Source organism: Cynocephalus volans, chromosome 6, assembly GCF_027409185.1.
Source record: "Cynocephalus volans isolate mCynVol1 chromosome 6, mCynVol1.pri, whole genome shotgun sequence".
NCBI lineage: Eukaryota > Metazoa > Chordata > Mammalia > Dermoptera > Cynocephalidae > Cynocephalus > Cynocephalus volans.
The window spans coordinates 93,137,688-93,153,416 of NC_084465.1; the positions used below are offsets into that span (position 1 = coordinate 93,137,688).

Sequence of the window (15,729 nt, forward strand, 5' to 3'; positions counted from 1 at the left end):
CCCTGTGGGATACTGGGAGGGTGGGGTGCTCCAGAAGCAGGTGGCCAGGAGGAGCAGCTGGAATGGAGTGGCAGCCCCAGGAGCCCAGCCCTGCTCTCCAGCCTGGCCTGGTGCTGAGGGGGACTGCCTACGGCCTGGACAGAGGACACTTCTGCAAGGAGGTATCCAGGACTGATCCTGAAGGACGGCAGACCGGGGAGGAGGATGTTTGCTTCAGGTGGAGGGCACTGCATGGGCCGAGGCCCCCAGTGGAAGCGTAGCCCATGTGGCTCCTTCTAGAGTAGCTCCTGGTTCCCAATGGCTGGAGCACAGGCCTATCTGTCTGGAAAGTCCAAGAGAGCGAGAAGAATCCCTGGACCTATTTCTACCAATCAGGAGCTTCGAAACCAGGCTGCCCTCTTCTCGCTGAGACAGCCTCTGTCAGGCATTGCCCCTGCCTGGGCCCCACCATGAAATATACCAGATTCATCCACATTGAAAATCTGTTGAGGCAGGCAACTGTCTCTCTGTTGCAGCGATTGCCTTTGGGGGGATGGGTCTCGTCTGCAGCCATGACATGTCCCTCTTTGTGATGTTGAGTCGACTTGAGCTCAAGGGGTCATGGTGTTTTCACCAAGCTCAGCCTCTAAGTTTCAACAGGTGTTGATTTTGTGCTCTTGGAGTTATTTGACAATGTCTGGGGACATTTTCAATTGTCACAGCCGGGCGAGGGTGCTAAACATCCCACAATGCATGGGACAGACCCCACAACAAGGAATTGTCCAGGCCATGAGCCCAGGGTGTCGATGCTGTCCCTGCACTGCCCTCTCAAAAGCGTCTCCATCTCACCCTTCCCTTCCTCTTCCTGTCCTGATTGTTGGTGTTTGCATATGCAGAGCTCTTTTCACTTGTCTGTGTAATTGACTCATAGACTTTCAGACCCATTGTGGCTGGGCATGATTCATATAAGCGTAACATCTGGCATGTCTCAGCTCTTTCAATGTTTAAAACATCTCTGCTTTGATTTTCCATCAAAACTGCGAACTTCTCTCTGGTGTTTCCAGTATTCTCCCTGCATCTGCACCTGTTGGCTGGGATGGGAAGAGTTAGTTATCCCTGTAAAATGCCTTAAAACCAAGCACAAACCCAGCAACCTAACGATAAGCCTCAGTGACTGTGATGTGACATGGATGTCATCTAGCAGCAGATGAGTATGACTCGCTACTGCACTGAAGCATTTTGAGAGGATCCAAGAGGGTTGCAAATTGGGAGCTCACTGGAGGAATTCCGGTTGGTCTGCCTGTTAGAGTGGGGAGAGTGAAAGCTGGGAGGGATGGAGAGGGGCAAGGGTGAAGGGCCTTGAGGACCAGGCTGAGGGCAGGAATGTCACTCTCCTTCCTGCCCACCTTTTGCTGACTTGTATGATGAGGATGTGTTCCTAGTGTCCAAGACTTCCATGCTTACCTACAAATCTTAATAGAGCAATGAAAGCTTTTAAATGACATGCTTCAAAACTGCAAAGATAATGGATAGAGGAAGAAAACTGAAAATCTCAAATAGCATAGGAGAATTAGATAAACCCTGCACTGTTCTGCTGCAGATTGCTAAGGTACTATTAACCCCCTAGATGCAATAGGTCAGCCAGCCCAGTGCCGGTGAACCTGGGATCAGCACAGTGCCTTCCCAATTTACCTTAACTCCAGGACCTGCTCAGTGGTGCAAGCTGGGGCTGTGGCCATTTTCCCTGCTGGTTGGACCTGTATTCGCCACCCTGGGACATCATCAGACTCCAACCCCAAATAGTATCAGCAGTAGGCACTCACCACCTAGGTGCAGTCTAACTTCTCCAAGCCATGTCAAGTTGTCTTCAAATACAGTCCCAGTGTCTCTTATTCAGGTAGTGAAGATGAATGCTATGAAGTGGACAAATTCCATCAAAGTGGCTCAACCCCAAAGCACCTAACACATTCTTCTCGATCTGCCTGGGACACAGAAGCTTGGGAAATAGTCCAGAGTGCCCAGATACCATAGAATTACTTAACCCCTCCACGTCCTATGAAATAAGTGTTGACTTTTACGATTCCCATCAAGAGACTGATGATGAGGGGAGGTGGGGTCTGTGGATAAGCAGGAGAGTGATCATGTGCCTCTTGTCACAGGTTTGGCCAGGAATGGCTCTTACTAAGGTAGTTCTTCCCACGTTTATTCTTGAAAGATCTCTTCTAAAACCGTATGCAGATATTTTTGCAAGTCCAGCTGTTTCTGAGCATTTATGACCAGAAAGATCCCAGGAACCAGATGGTTCTGGTGGTGCAGTGGTACCTCTCAGCCTTTCATGCACGGAGGAAGGGATTGGTTGACAAAAAGTCATACAACTCCATTTTGGGTGAGATCTTTCAACATTGCTGGGTATCACCAAATGACACTGAAAAGAATGCAGAGATTGTTTTGAAAACAGTTCCGCAAAACAGTATAACATTCATGGCTGAGCAGGTTTTCCATCATCCACCTACTCCAGCCTTTTATTCTGAGTGTTTTTTTTTTTTTTTTTTTGTGACTGGTAAGGGGATCGTAACCCTTGGCTTGGTGTCGTCCGCACCACACTCAGCCAGTGAGCGCACTGGCCATCCCTATGTAGGATCCGAACCCGCGGCCTCGGCGCTCCCAGCACCGCTGCGCTCCCAGCGCCGCACTCTCCCAAATGAGCCACAGTGTTGGCCCTTATTCTGAGTGTTTTAACAAGAAGATACAATTCAATGTTCACATATATGGACACATCAAAATATCTTGGATGTTGATTTGGGTGCACAACATAGGGCAGGGCTGTGTCTTGTGTCTAGACTATGAAGGACATTACACTCTCACATTCCCCAATGGTTATGGAAGGTCTACCCTCATAGTGCCTGGGTGGAGCTAGGAGAAGAATGCAGTATGGATTGTTCCCAGATGGACTGTATGCAAACACCATCTTCCACACCAAACCAAACCTTCGTATGGGAGCAGGAAGCACAGAATTGCTAAGATTTTTGTTTTCCTTCAGCTGACAAGAAATCTTTTTGCTCCTTTGAAGGGAAATTGAATGGTGTCAAGTGCACAAAATATGCAACAGGGTAAAATACAGTCTCTACAGATACCAAGAAGTTGCAACTAACCAAAACAAAACAAAACAAAACAAAAAAACCCCCCAGTAAGTTGGAAGATCAGAGTGAATGGGAATCCTGCTTTTTCTGGAAGGGGCACTTTTAAGCTAAAAGCCAGAGACATTGACGCAGTGATTGACGCAAAGCACAGACCTGAAGAAAGACAAAGAGTCGAACTCTGAGAAAGGCAAGAGAGGGAAATTCAGCGGGAGACTAGGTCATGCCATGAGGATGGAACCATTGCTGGAACCTCCTGGTGCTTCCAAGCATTCTGTTGGGAAATGCATCGCTGAGACCCTGGGAGAAGCTGTTCACTCCCTCCCCATTGCAGTTCCAGTCTCAGGGCTGCTAGACTCTCCTCTTCAGAGCACAACTGAAGCGAGAAAAGCTCCCCTTTCTTCCTCCTCCGTAGCAGTTAGGATTTTGACTTCAGTCCTGAAGCAGAAATTCAGATTTTGAAAACAAGATGTCTTCTCCCTCCCCAAACCGCACACTTTGGAAAGCATTTACTGTAAATCCCAGTCTCAAACTCTGCACTGTAGTCCTACTGTTCAGATATGCAACATCTGTGTCCTAGTTCTGATAGCCTTAGGGTATAAGTACATGTACAGCACACCTAATGCCAGACATCTGCTATAAGTGTGACTCCTCTGAGATGTTTTAGAAAATTAGCACTCTGTATTAAAATAAGTGTTAAGAAATTTCATGATGTCTCTTACAATAACTTTTGTTTTGGAACTGAACTATTATTAAATTGAATCTAACCCTGGGCTGCAGTTTAACTATACTTCTTATGGCTTCAAAAAGTAATTTCTAGAAAACCTATTGTGTTACTGTCATGCTTACAGCCCTTCCTCACTGGCTGCGCATGGCTCTTAGAGTAAAGCCCACAACCCTCACAAGGCCCTGTTGGCTCCCAGCTCCCTCCTGCACTTGTGTCCCTGTCTTTCTGGCCTCCAGCCACTACACCTCCTTCTGTACTTTGGACACTCCAGGATTTCTTCATATCTGGGTCTGCGCAGGTGCCTCTGAAGTGTCACCATCAGGTGCTGCTGGAGAAGCAGCTGGGTACAGGTGTGTGTGGGTCACTGCCGTCAGCAGAGGCCCAGCAGTACTAGGTACAGAGCAGATGGTGGCATGGATGAATGCATCACCTGCCACCTCTGTCTTCCCCATTGCTCCCCAGGGCCCTGGGTGTATTTTTGTTTGATAAGGCTGGCATGTGGGTCAGTGTGTGTGAGTGTGGAGGGGCAAGGAGGGCAGGTAGGAACTGGAAATCCTCATAGTGAGGGCAACAGTTGGGCTCCTGTCTGGGTCCTGAAGCTACTATAACTCTCTTTCTTTTGTCACTCTGCCCATAGGTGGAAGGGGGCATCTGTAAACTGGAATGGCTCAGACCCCATCCTGTGACTCTTGGATGTGGGTAAGCCCTATGGCTCCACCATTCATCATGGGGGTGACAGCTGAACCCCAGGCCTCAGGGCAAGTCTCCGAGGACAGTGTCACCCCCACCTGGGCCAGTGCTGCTGCAGAAGCGTCCAGAGCCTCCCTGCCCTTTCTGTGAAGGGCCTGCCTCAACCATGATGGGGGCCCGTGTGCTGCTGTGGTTCCCCCCCAGCTAGCCGAGACTGCCAAGGACCAAAAGGAGGCCACTGGGGTCTCTGCCACCTTTTGTTGTGCTCTTCCCTTGCTCCCCCTCACCAAGGCCTCTGATGGTGTGGGCCCAAGCGGCCCTGGGCACTTGTTATTTTTGCTGGTTGGCTTTCTATAAAGCAAGAGTCAAACCCATGTTGAGGGCTGAGACTCATTTGTTCTGTTGTTGGGAAGGGAGCACAGGTCTGCATTCATCATGGCTGGGATGGGGATGGTGACAGGTGGAGGGGCCCAGAGCCCAGGAGGCCAGTGGGCTAAGATGGACCCTAACGAGGGGCTCTGTGGATAAGCAGTGCCCTCTCGTCCAGCGCCATCCCTGGCTGGGTTTCCTGGTCCATCCTGCCTGGCTCACCATCAGCACAGGTCTAAAGCACCAGGCTACATAAGCTGTGCTGTCCAGGAGCAACTCAGGGCAGACCTGTATCCCTGATGAGGCCCATCAGGATGGAGGTGGGCCTGGAGGGTGGGCTGGGCCTGGCAAAGGCAATGTGGGAGAAAGAGCCTTCCGGGGGGGCCTCTCAGCTGGGGAGGAGCAATAGGATGGGAGTGGGCAGCTTGTGTGGGTGTGAGCCCCTCACACACCAGAACAAAGAACGAGATAGGAAGGGGGACACCCTAACCACTTGAGGGAAAATTGTACAGTCTCAACCTCATTCATCCCATTCCATTTTTTCCTGCCAGTTTTTGAAAAGGAATACAAGAAAATGTAGAAATGCATTTTCTGCACAACTGGTAAAGAGGAAAGAGAGGTGAGAAACCAAATACAGGGGCTGCTCTGCAGTGGTTCACAGGATTGGGATGGAGTGCAGGAGCCCAGAGGCAGAGCACTAGCCTCCAGGAGTTTCCATCATGTGGCTGTCCATGTGAGAAGCCACGGCAAAGCCCTCAGGAGCCACCATCCCTGTGCCAGACCCTGCCTGTGCCCAGTGAATGCTTTGTGACTTGGGAGGCTGTGCAGAGGTGGGTGTGTACCTACGGGGACCAGGGGATGCATTCTTCCTGTGTCTGCCTTGGCCCAGGAAGAGGCCTGGGAGAGTCGTGAACACTGGACAGCAGCCTGTCCCCAGCTTCCATGTGCCCCCATTGGGCTCAGGACACAAGCAGGTTGAGGGCTATGTTCCCTCTGCAGTGCTGGCTGAAAGGAGACCCCTTCTTTTGAGGTGCCAGGTAAGTGAGGGGAGAAACTGGCATTTGGTGGTGACAACCAAAGAGCTTGTCCTGTGTTCCTGTGCATTGGACGCATGTCAGTCTTTGGGGCAAGGCAGGGAGGAGCCAGCCGGACTGGAAAGCAGGAGGGCAGGGACTGCTTTGTCCAGGCTGCGCTGAGGCCCCGTGGGGTTTGCTGTGTAAACTCCAGCGGCCATTCACAGCGGGCTTCCCACAGAAATGCTTCCTATATATCCCTGAAATGTTTATGCATTTGTTTTCCTTGGCCGGGTCGGGCCGCTGCAGCTGAGCTCCCTGGTGAGGAAGTCGGTTTCCCTGAAGCAGCCTTGTTTATCAGCCCGGGAAGGAAAAATGTGCTTTTCAATAAAACTCACTTAACCTCCTGACCAGGGTCCCTTTGGCAGGGCTGGGGAAAACAAACTATTCCCAGCGTTGCTTGAGAAAACCAGTTCCAACAAATAACAAACGCACTTTTCTAAAAGCCAAGATGCAGGTAGTGAGCAGTTTGACACCTCTCGCCTATCTTTTCCCAGAATGGAAGATGAGCAAAGCCCAGAACCACCCTTTCCCAGACCCAGGAGCTAGAATGAGTCTGCAGGACTGCCATCCAGCCTGCAGGAATGACATACAGGCCCACGGTTCCTCCCATGTGGGCATTCTCCATCTGGGGTGCACAGTTTTCTAGGGACACCGGGTAGGCTTCAGAGGGTCCATAGCCGTGCCTCACCCCCTCCATTATATGAAAAATCTTTGTGTTCATGTACATGTGTGTTAAGGGTCTATAGCCTTCCTCATGGCCTTGAACTTGGAATAACACCCCCCAGGTTCCCCACAAAAGGTTACAAACCGTGTCCTAGAGTTGAGTGGCTTCCCAAGGGCCAGGCCTGGGCTCAGTGACTCCATCTCTGCTCCCCACATGCTCAGGGGCTGGTTATGGAACAAGCAGAGCTCGGTAGAGTACGACCAGAAAGCAGCTTTGTTCTCCCTGCTTCCCCTTGAATCCTCTTTCTCTGGGCTGTTTCTTAGTCTCTGGATGAAATGGCAGGCTGATTCCGTTGTTTGTCCGGCATTCTGAGGAGTGAGAGACCAGTCTGATGGCCACTAACACCAAACTCTCATCAGGGTGGTTTCCCCTCCCTTGCGGGGGCCATTTGGAGAAAGGAAACTATGGCTGGCTCTTTTTCACTTTCCCGCCTTGCCCCAGGAGTGCTCCCCAGACCCCCATGCTGCCTCTGGCTGCTCTGGAGAGGAGGGCAGGTCTGGTGCCACTGCACACATACGTACAAAGTGCTGCTTCTTCCTTTGTGAGGGACCTCCCATCGCCAGGGGCTCTCCGGAGTCAGGTGATTCATCCTCCACCCACTGCTCCTGTCTGGGGCTTGCAGCCCTCTTGCTGGAGCTCACCTCCCCTCCAGTGCCTCTTTAGAAGACCTGAGTCTTCCTTCTGCAGGATCCACACTTGAACCATGCAAAGCACCCACACATCTTTGCCCCCAAATTCTGCAAGTCAGGCCTTTCTCCACTTGGCCCTGTCTGCTCAGCCACCATCTGGTGCAGCTCCACCTCAGCTTCTCACCTTTCCCCTTCTCCAGGAGGGGTCTGGGCCATCCCGATGAGAGTCCCACACTCTGGGGACACGACAAGCTTCCAAGCAGTTTTCCTGAAGCCTTCCTCATGTAGCTTTAGGAGAAGAGATGCAGCCCCTCCTGCTCCCATGGCTGGGGGAGGGGACACAGCACCCTGGCACCTCTCCCCACAGGTGTCCTCACTGGCCGCCAGCCTCTTCAATGGGAGCATGATGCTTCACTCTCTCCCACAACCGGGAGGACAGCTGTGGGCTGGCGTTGGCAGAACCCCATGCACCTTTCTCTACGTTCTGCACAGAGGCAGTACAGGCAAGGACAGCAGTTTGCAGAAGAACTGCAAGAATTCTCTGGGGTCAGTACTGGGCCAGGGCTTGGAGGGATGCTGGGGATGTCCCAAGGTAGGGGAGCATCCACATTCCCTTGACTGCTCTCCAGGTCTCCTTGTCTGAGCCCAAAGGGAAGACAGGGGCAGGAGTGGGGCCCAGCCCACCCAAAGACTTTAGCGGTGGATGAGGGGCTATAGTGCCTCCAGCCTCCTGAGAGAGCCGGAAATGGTGAAGGGCCAGATCTCAGAGAGCCCTCCATGGGCCCTTGGCTCTGCTGAGCAAGCAATGACGACAGCAGGACTCTTCTGCCCTGGCCTAGTCTGCAGCTTCGCTGCATGGAGTGTGGACCTCAGGCTGCGGCATGGCCTGAGGGCTTCTTAGCAAGGCAGGGTCTCAGGCTCCATCCCAGACCCACTGACCAGAATCTGCATTTTAACAAGATCCTTGGGTGAATCAGAGTTCAAGGTGAGGAGCTATGCTTGAGAGCTTGTGATTTTGTGGGGAGACAGTGTGGACACACGTGAGTAGTCCCCAAGATGAATAACTGAAGGGATGTGCCAGGGGGCGCCTTGTGGGTACGACAAGAAGCTACACTGGGGCCAGAGGGCTGAGGTTAGTCCTGACCCCACTGCTCCCTACTTGTGTGTGTGGCCTTGAGCCCTTGACGCAGGCTCTCTGGGCCTGTTTTCTCGTCTGTAAAATAACAACCTTACAGGGTTGTAGTGAGGATTGAGTGAGTTAATACATTGTGAAGTGCTTAGAACAGGGCCTGGCATATCACAAAGACTAAATATTTGCTCTTAGTATTTCCATGGGGTTAGGAGAGGCTCCTAATCTAGGCCTTGAAGGACAAGGAAGATTTTGACAAGTGGAGACTTGCATAAGACCATTCCAACTGAAAGGGACAATGGGAGCAGAGAGACATGATGTCCGTAGGTGTCATCTGGGTGAGCAGGTGAAGGCCTTAAGCCATGGGCCGGGGCTGGGACGTTTACTCCAGGGGAGGAGAGCTGCTCAGAGCTCTGCTTCAGACCTCTCTCCCTGGCAGGGGAGTGGCATGTGGGGCAGAAGCAAGGAGCGCACTGAGGGGTGACTCTGGGGCTCTCAGGGAAGAGGGTTCGGTGGAGACATGGGGGGAATGGAAGTGAAAGGCGGCTCATGGTCTTTGCAACTGGAGGCCTAGTGGACAGGGATCCTAAGGTTGCAGGAGGCAATCAGGCTGCCAAGTCTATTTGCAGGTATTTCTCTCCACCCTCCAGAGTGCTCTCTACTCCCTAATCGTGGCCTAATCCTCATGGGGCTGTGGGAGCTGTAATTCCCAGGCAGAAATGTTAGGCATTTGTGATAATGGAGATTGCTTAATGCAAACTCCAGGATGATGGGGCGGGCTGGTGGGTGGGCAGGCAAGTGGGCAGATTCTGCCCATGCCTGCACGTTGGGCAGGGCCGTGTGCTCCCAGCAGACCTGTATGCACTGAGAGGGATCAGGACCCCGCTGATCAGGGGATTGGTGGCTACCAAAGCCTGCGGTGCCTTCCGACTCTTCCTTTCATGCTATCTCCTAGATTGTGGCGCTTCATCCCGCCTCTTGCTCACATTCCCACAAAACACCCTGTTCCTCCAGGGAAGTCACTGAAGCCCTTCTCTATACAAATGGGGAAACTGAGGCCCATACAGGCAGCCTTCGTTAAGAGCCCTCCTGAGACATTTCTCTTTCACAGGGGTCTCCTGGAGACCAGACCACCAGAAGGTCTTCTGGCTGGAGGGAATAATCTGAGGGGAGGGCCAAGGGTGGGCAGTGAGTTCAGTCTGCCTCTCTTCTGCCTCCCCACCCCATTTCCCCCTCCAGCCCTATGCCCCACCCACCTGAGATCACTGCAGCTGCACCCACAGCAAGCCCCTTCTGCCTGAAGCCTTCCATTGTGTTCTTTGCTGCACCTGAGCCCCTGCCATCTGGTTCCCCAGAGCCACCTGTCAAGGGCTCCATGTGTCATTCTGTCAAATCCTGCTCATCCCACTAGTTCATCCCCAAGGTGCCTCCTCTAAGAAGCCCTCCTGGATCACCCAGCTGAAAGTGCAAGTCCCACCCTCTGTGAGCCCCAGACTTTTGTCAGCTTGTCTTTCCCAAGCCCAATCCTACTTGGTGGGCATGGGTCACCCAGCTACGGGCTCCCCCAGTTCTCACATGCACACACACACACACACACACCTCTACACAGTGCCTGTCTCCTCACCCCTGGGCCCAGTTCCACCCTCCCTACTTCCCCTATATACCTGTCCCAGCCAGCCCTCTGTGAGGTAGCCCCTCCCCTACCCACACCTGCCCCCCCAGCTCCGCCTCCAGGCAGAAAGCCTCAGCCATTGGGCGTTGGTGGGAGAGGCGCTGCCTGAGGTCTCTAAACCATTGGTTCAGGGTGTGGTCTTGAGATTAAACCTGGCACCTTTCCTGTGCATCTTGATAAGGGCGATCCTGGGTTTTTATCTGGCACTTTCTGCTTTAAGGCCTGTTGACATTTGTGAGACTCAGCGAAGTCCACTTCCCTGGGGAGCCCTCAGAGCCCTGGGTGATAAGCACAGCACTCTCCCACATCCCTGTGGCCTGCTCGGGACACCCTCCAGGCACAAGGGACATGCACTAGTAGCACCATCACGGCCCTGCCCCTCCCCACTGCAGCAGCACAGGGCTGAACCTGAGGGATGCTGTTAATAATTACATCAGGACCATTGTGCAAACAGAGGTGGCTGTGCACGAGGAATTCAGTCCACGGAGGGATTGTTCTGTTATTGATCTCCCGTCACTCTGTCCTTCAAGCTCCTAGGCTCAGACACTTCGTGGATTTTATTTGGGGCATAGAGCACAGAGGAGGGGGAACTGTGTGGGCTGGAGCAATGGGGAGGCTTTGTGGAGGGCAAGGAGGAAAGCCAGACTCTGAAGGAGAGTAGGTGGGCAAGAGGGGCAGAGGGCACTCCAGGAGGGTCAGCAGGGGCAGAGCTGTCAGGGGGAAGGAATGTGGGGACTCTGGGGTAGCGGCAAGGTTAAGGATGTCAGGGCTGGGTCCTGAAGGGCTTTGAATGTCAGGCTAAGCAGCTTGAGCTGTGAGTGCTGGGGAGCCACCGAGGGTTTCAGAGCAGGGCGGTGGTGGGTCCAAGCTGTTTCAGAGGCTGATATGGCAACAGTGTGGAGGGCAGATCTGAGAAGATGCTAACTTCTGAGCTGGGCCATGGGGAGAAGGGACAGATGGATAATACCCTGCGTGTTAGTGATTTGGCCTTGGGAGCAAGGTGGGGGTGCGTGGGCCTGGACTCAAGTTCCCCCTCTCTACCATGCTTCCTGGCAGGCAGATCTCAGCCTCAAGCAGCTGCTCGCTCTGTCTGCTCCTCTGGTGGCACTGGCGGCCGTAGCTCTCCCGGGAACAGTCTTTGCAAAACATCCCTGCCTCATGATGAAGGCTTCCTCTCCTGCCTGCCTTGGCAAACCATGAAGGAGGGGGCCTCAATGCGAGGAAGTACCCAGGCCTTTGTTCTGGGTCCGGCCATGCCTGGACCCACTGCCCATTGTTTTTCATGCTGCTGGTGACCTTGGGCCAGCTGGACTGGACTGGCTGGCTCCCTTGGGCCTGGCTGCCTCCAAGTCCACTGTGGAAGACAGCCAAGCTGGCAGGATGGTTTTCAGTCCTTTGGGGCTTTGGGTAGGGCCTCTGCCCTTGGGGAGACTTGGTGTCCCCATCTGTGTTCTCAGAGTCTAGGACCCCAGCTCTGGCCATTGTGGTCTCAGTGGAAACTGCTTATCTCCTGAGGACGAGAAATCTCTATCAGGCAGCTAGGCTAGCTCCCAGCCCGGAATTGAGATCCATCCTTTCAGGCAGTTACAGTGTGGTGTGATAACACCAGTCAACGGTTTGGATCCCTGTACCGGCCAGCTGCAAAAAAAAAAAAAAAAGGAAAAGAAAAAGACCCATCCTTTCTTCACTGCTACTGCCAGAGGCCCTGACTCTCCTGGACCTGGGATCAGAAACCCAGTCTGTCTGCCTGCTGTTCTCTCTCTGAGTTTTGGGGATCCTTGCCGCACCTGCTATGTGGCGTGCGCTGTGAGAACAGGAGCCTGGGCAGGGTGACAGAGTGATTGTGAGCTTGTACATGGAGTTTGACTAAGCCAGTTTAGATCTCAGCTCCAACCTCTCAGTTGTGTCACCTTAGTTAAGTTACAGAACAAACACACAAAATAACCTCTCTGAGCCTCAGTTTCTCTATCTGTAAAATGGGAGTAATAACAGCATAGACCTCATAAGTTTGGCGTGAGGATAAACTGTAAAGGGTTTAGAACGGAGCCTGGAACCTGGTCAGAGTCTAGTAGATGTTGGCTCCTTTGCCGAGAGCTGGAGGGGAGTGTGCAGGGACTGGGCAGGCCTGCATTACGGAGATCAGGAAGTGTGACCACATGGGATGCTGTGGTGTAGTGAGGCCAACGGGCCTTCTCCATGTGCCCTGGCCCTGGAGGTTAGTCCCTGTCCCCGTACCTTCCCAGACCCACCTCCCTCCCCCAAGTAGCAAGTCCCTCCTCTCCTTTCCCAGCCCTCACCAGGCCCTGTAGGTGCTCCTGGGCCAGCTGTGTAAGTGCCTTCCTCTCTGGCTGCCCCCATAAGGACCTTCCTCTCCACTCTGGGCTTTGGTCCCTTGTTTGTGAATTGAGGCGATCGGACCAGGTGGCCCTATGCAGCAGCCAGCCCACACTCTTGGTAGTGACCAATTCTGAGACTGAGGCTGAGGCCACCAGTGGCAGGCACTGTGTGCAGCCACTAAAGGGCCTGGTGACAGATAGAGAAACTGAGTCTCAGAGAGCTGAGGTGCTCGCCCAGGTCCTGCAGCTAACAGATGACAGATGCTCAAGTTCTTCCTCCTTGCTCCTGGAGGACTTGCTGGGATTCTGGAAGGCCCCCAAGCAGGGCAGAGGAGAGGGTGGGGCTTCCGGAGCCCCTCCTCTCCTACCTTCCTGAGACTTTGGGGGCTCTGGAAATATCTGCAAGTGTCCTGGTCTCTATACCACCAAGCTATTGTGTGGGAGGCCAGTCTTTCCTTCAATTCAGTCCTCTCTTGCACGAGCAGACCAGAGAGAGGGACGGATCAGCGCCTCTGTCTGGCCCGCCCAGGTGGGCACAGTGACCCAGCACTAGCACCTCTCGCAAACCCCACTTCCTGCCATCCCCAAGCCATCGCAGAAAATGCCAAGCACTTTTTCCTTCTTCCTCACTAAGGCAGGCACACCTTGGGTTTATTTGTCTAAGGATTTTCCATTTCCTTTTCTGGAAGGTCATCAGGGTCCTGCATGTGGCTTTTGCCACAAAGGAGGCTAGGAAGAGGAGGTGTGTCCCTAGAAATGCGTCAGTGGGGATGTCTCAGAACCCAGAACCTGTGGGACCAGCTTGCCTGCCCTGACTCACCCTTCAGGCCATGATAATGTCCTATTTTACAAGTGGGGGACCCCGGGCTGGGGTAGTGACCCCCAAGACGTCATGGCACAAGGCTGCCCAGTTCTTTCCTCTCCCGTGTCCTGCCTGTGGCTGTGGGTGTGTACAATCAGAGGCCTAATTGTCCAAGCCCTTCATTCAGCCCTGGCTCCCACTTGGGCTGGCCTAGAGGGTGTGGGGGTAGAATTCCCTGAAGACAGAGCCTATGTCCTCTCCATCTCTACACCCCAGCCTGGGTGCTCCTGAGGCAGGGTCCAGGCCTCCTCGTCTGCACCAGCCCAGGAGGGGAAAGCAGAGCATCCCCATGGCTCTGATTCAGACTGTGCAGAGAAGACAGGTTCACATGGGGACGTCCTGGGGGGCATCAGAGTAGTGGGAAGGAAGTGTGCTACTCCACCTCCACCATTCCCTCTCTGAGGATTGGAACCAGCCATGGGGAGAGGGGCAGTGAGGGAACCCCTTCTCCCCTGCCATGGAAGCCCACCCCTCCTATCTCTCCTTCTGCTTTGACCTTCCTGTCCCCAAAGCACCTCCCTTCCTTTACATAAACATATCTGTATATGCTACGTTCCCTCCTCCAGGAAGACTTTCCTGATTTCTGGGAAGAGGTGGGGCCCTTCTGCAGCCCACACATCCACCTCGCCCCTTCCTGTGGCTCAGGCCTGGTTCTCAACTGCCTTCTCCCTGGACACCCAGGGCTGTACAGTGGAGCATCACAGCTCCAAGTTTGCCCCCATTGACAGAGGTGCTTGAGCCAGCTAGTGTCTGAGCCAGTATGTGTCGAAAGGTTGAGCATTGACCCTGGCGCTGGCCCAGATTGGGCACCAGGGACACTGTGTTGTCTGAACTATGACTCTGCATCAGAGATTTACCCTATGAAGGTTACTAGTCTGACCCCTTTCCATAAAATGCATTGCTGTGTTCTTAAAACACAGTCTGCTTGGCAAATCTGATAGTAAGATCTGCTCGATCGATTCCCTGGGAAGCCAGAATCAGGGAAAAGACCTATTCATGACAGCCAGCTGTCTCCGTTATCATAGAGTAAGAGCTGGTAAACTTCTTTCCTTTCTTGCCATGGCTTCCAGGAAGCCCAGATGAAAAGTGATGCTTCATGGCAATCTCTCTCTGGTACCACAAGCAGTTCACTTTAAAGTCTGAGAAGCACTGATAGGAGAATTCGCAGATGCTTTGGGAAAAGATATAAAAGGTGCATAAAATAAGACCTGCAATGCCGCTCCCTTGGTTTCTCTATCAAAGGCCTCCCCTGCAGCCCTGCCTAAGCCTGACCACCCCTTCAAAACCCACCTCTTCAAACCCAACCCTTGCTCTGGTTTTGCCCTCAGCTCTGCTCTCTGGCAGGAACATGTTACTGAGGGGTATGGGATGGGTGCTCTCTATGTGTTGTCTGTATACGAGGCAGATTGTGAGCATGGGACCCAGGACAGGGGCCCTCCAGGAGCTGGCTGTCTCTCTCCTGGGCCAAGGACACCCTCCTATAGTGCTGGGCTCTTGGCAGTGATTGCTCCCAGCCACTCCCAGGGAATGGGGATATCACAGTGTGGTCATGCCCAGGCCCAGGTCCTGCACTGCCACCAAGATGGGCAGGAGACCTGGGAATGGTCTGCCTGAGAATTCGCAGCTCTGAGAGAATGGGTGATTGAGTTCACGCTTCTGCTCCAAAGAACTGTCACTGGCTGGAGGGTGCAGAACACACTTGATCTGTGCCCGAAGGGCAGCCTTGGGAAAAGTGCTGCATTGCTGGGAAGTGACATCTAAGGAGGAACCATCAGAGCTGTCCCATGATGGGACAGGCTGCCTGAGAAAATGACAATGTCCCCATTAGGGGAAGAACTCAAGTAGGGGATCCATGGCCCTCTAGCAGGGATTCATCAAGGGGATTCCTTGGTCTGATAATGTGTGGTTTTAGGCAGCATTTGTGACCCCTTCAGACCCTAAGATTCTGATTCGAAGGCTTGCCTCTCCTGGAAGGCTTCTGTGACTTCTGCACTCCCTGGCCAGCTCCTCCCCACCCAGTTCATAACCTTGCTCTGGGTTCTTCTCTTACTGCCTTATATTTTTGAATCTGTACCCCCAAACAGCCTAGGAACACAGGGCCTGGGTCTCTTCTTTTCACCTGTCCTCAGATTGGGCGGGATGGGGATGGGTGGGAGACAAGGGCAGGCATGTGGTACAGGCTTGGCACATCCCTCGGGGTGTGCAGGGAGGAAGGGGGAGCCAGTCCTGCCTCGCTCATGCAGCCAGTCCTCCCTGGTTTTCCATGTGCCCTGCTGGATTCTGCTCTGCTGTTAGGGGGATGGGGACAGATTCACTGTGTACGATATTGAGGAAGTCACATCAGCACCTGGTGCAATGGGGTCTTAATGACTTGAAGTCCTTGCTGCTCTGGTAGTTCA

General features: G+C 53.3%; 1 protein-coding gene and 1 pseudogene across 1 annotated transcript in view; both read left to right on the forward strand.

Annotated features, from left to right (window-relative positions):
- MINDY4 (MINDY lysine 48 deubiquitinase 4) overlaps window positions 1-4,849 on the forward strand; it is a 111,627-nt gene extending 106,778 nt beyond the window's left edge. Inside the window, exon 18 of the mRNA XM_063099778.1 lies at window positions 4,481-4,849. Within this exon, the coding sequence (XP_062955848.1) occupies window positions 4,481-4,529 (49 nt within the window). The 3' untranslated portion in view covers window positions 4,530-4,849. The remainder of the gene's footprint in view (window positions 1-4,480) is intronic.
- On the forward strand, window positions 63-3,412 carry LOC134380078 (oxysterol-binding protein-related protein 9-like; annotated as a pseudogene).
- Window positions 4,850-15,729: the final 10,880 nt, after the last annotated feature.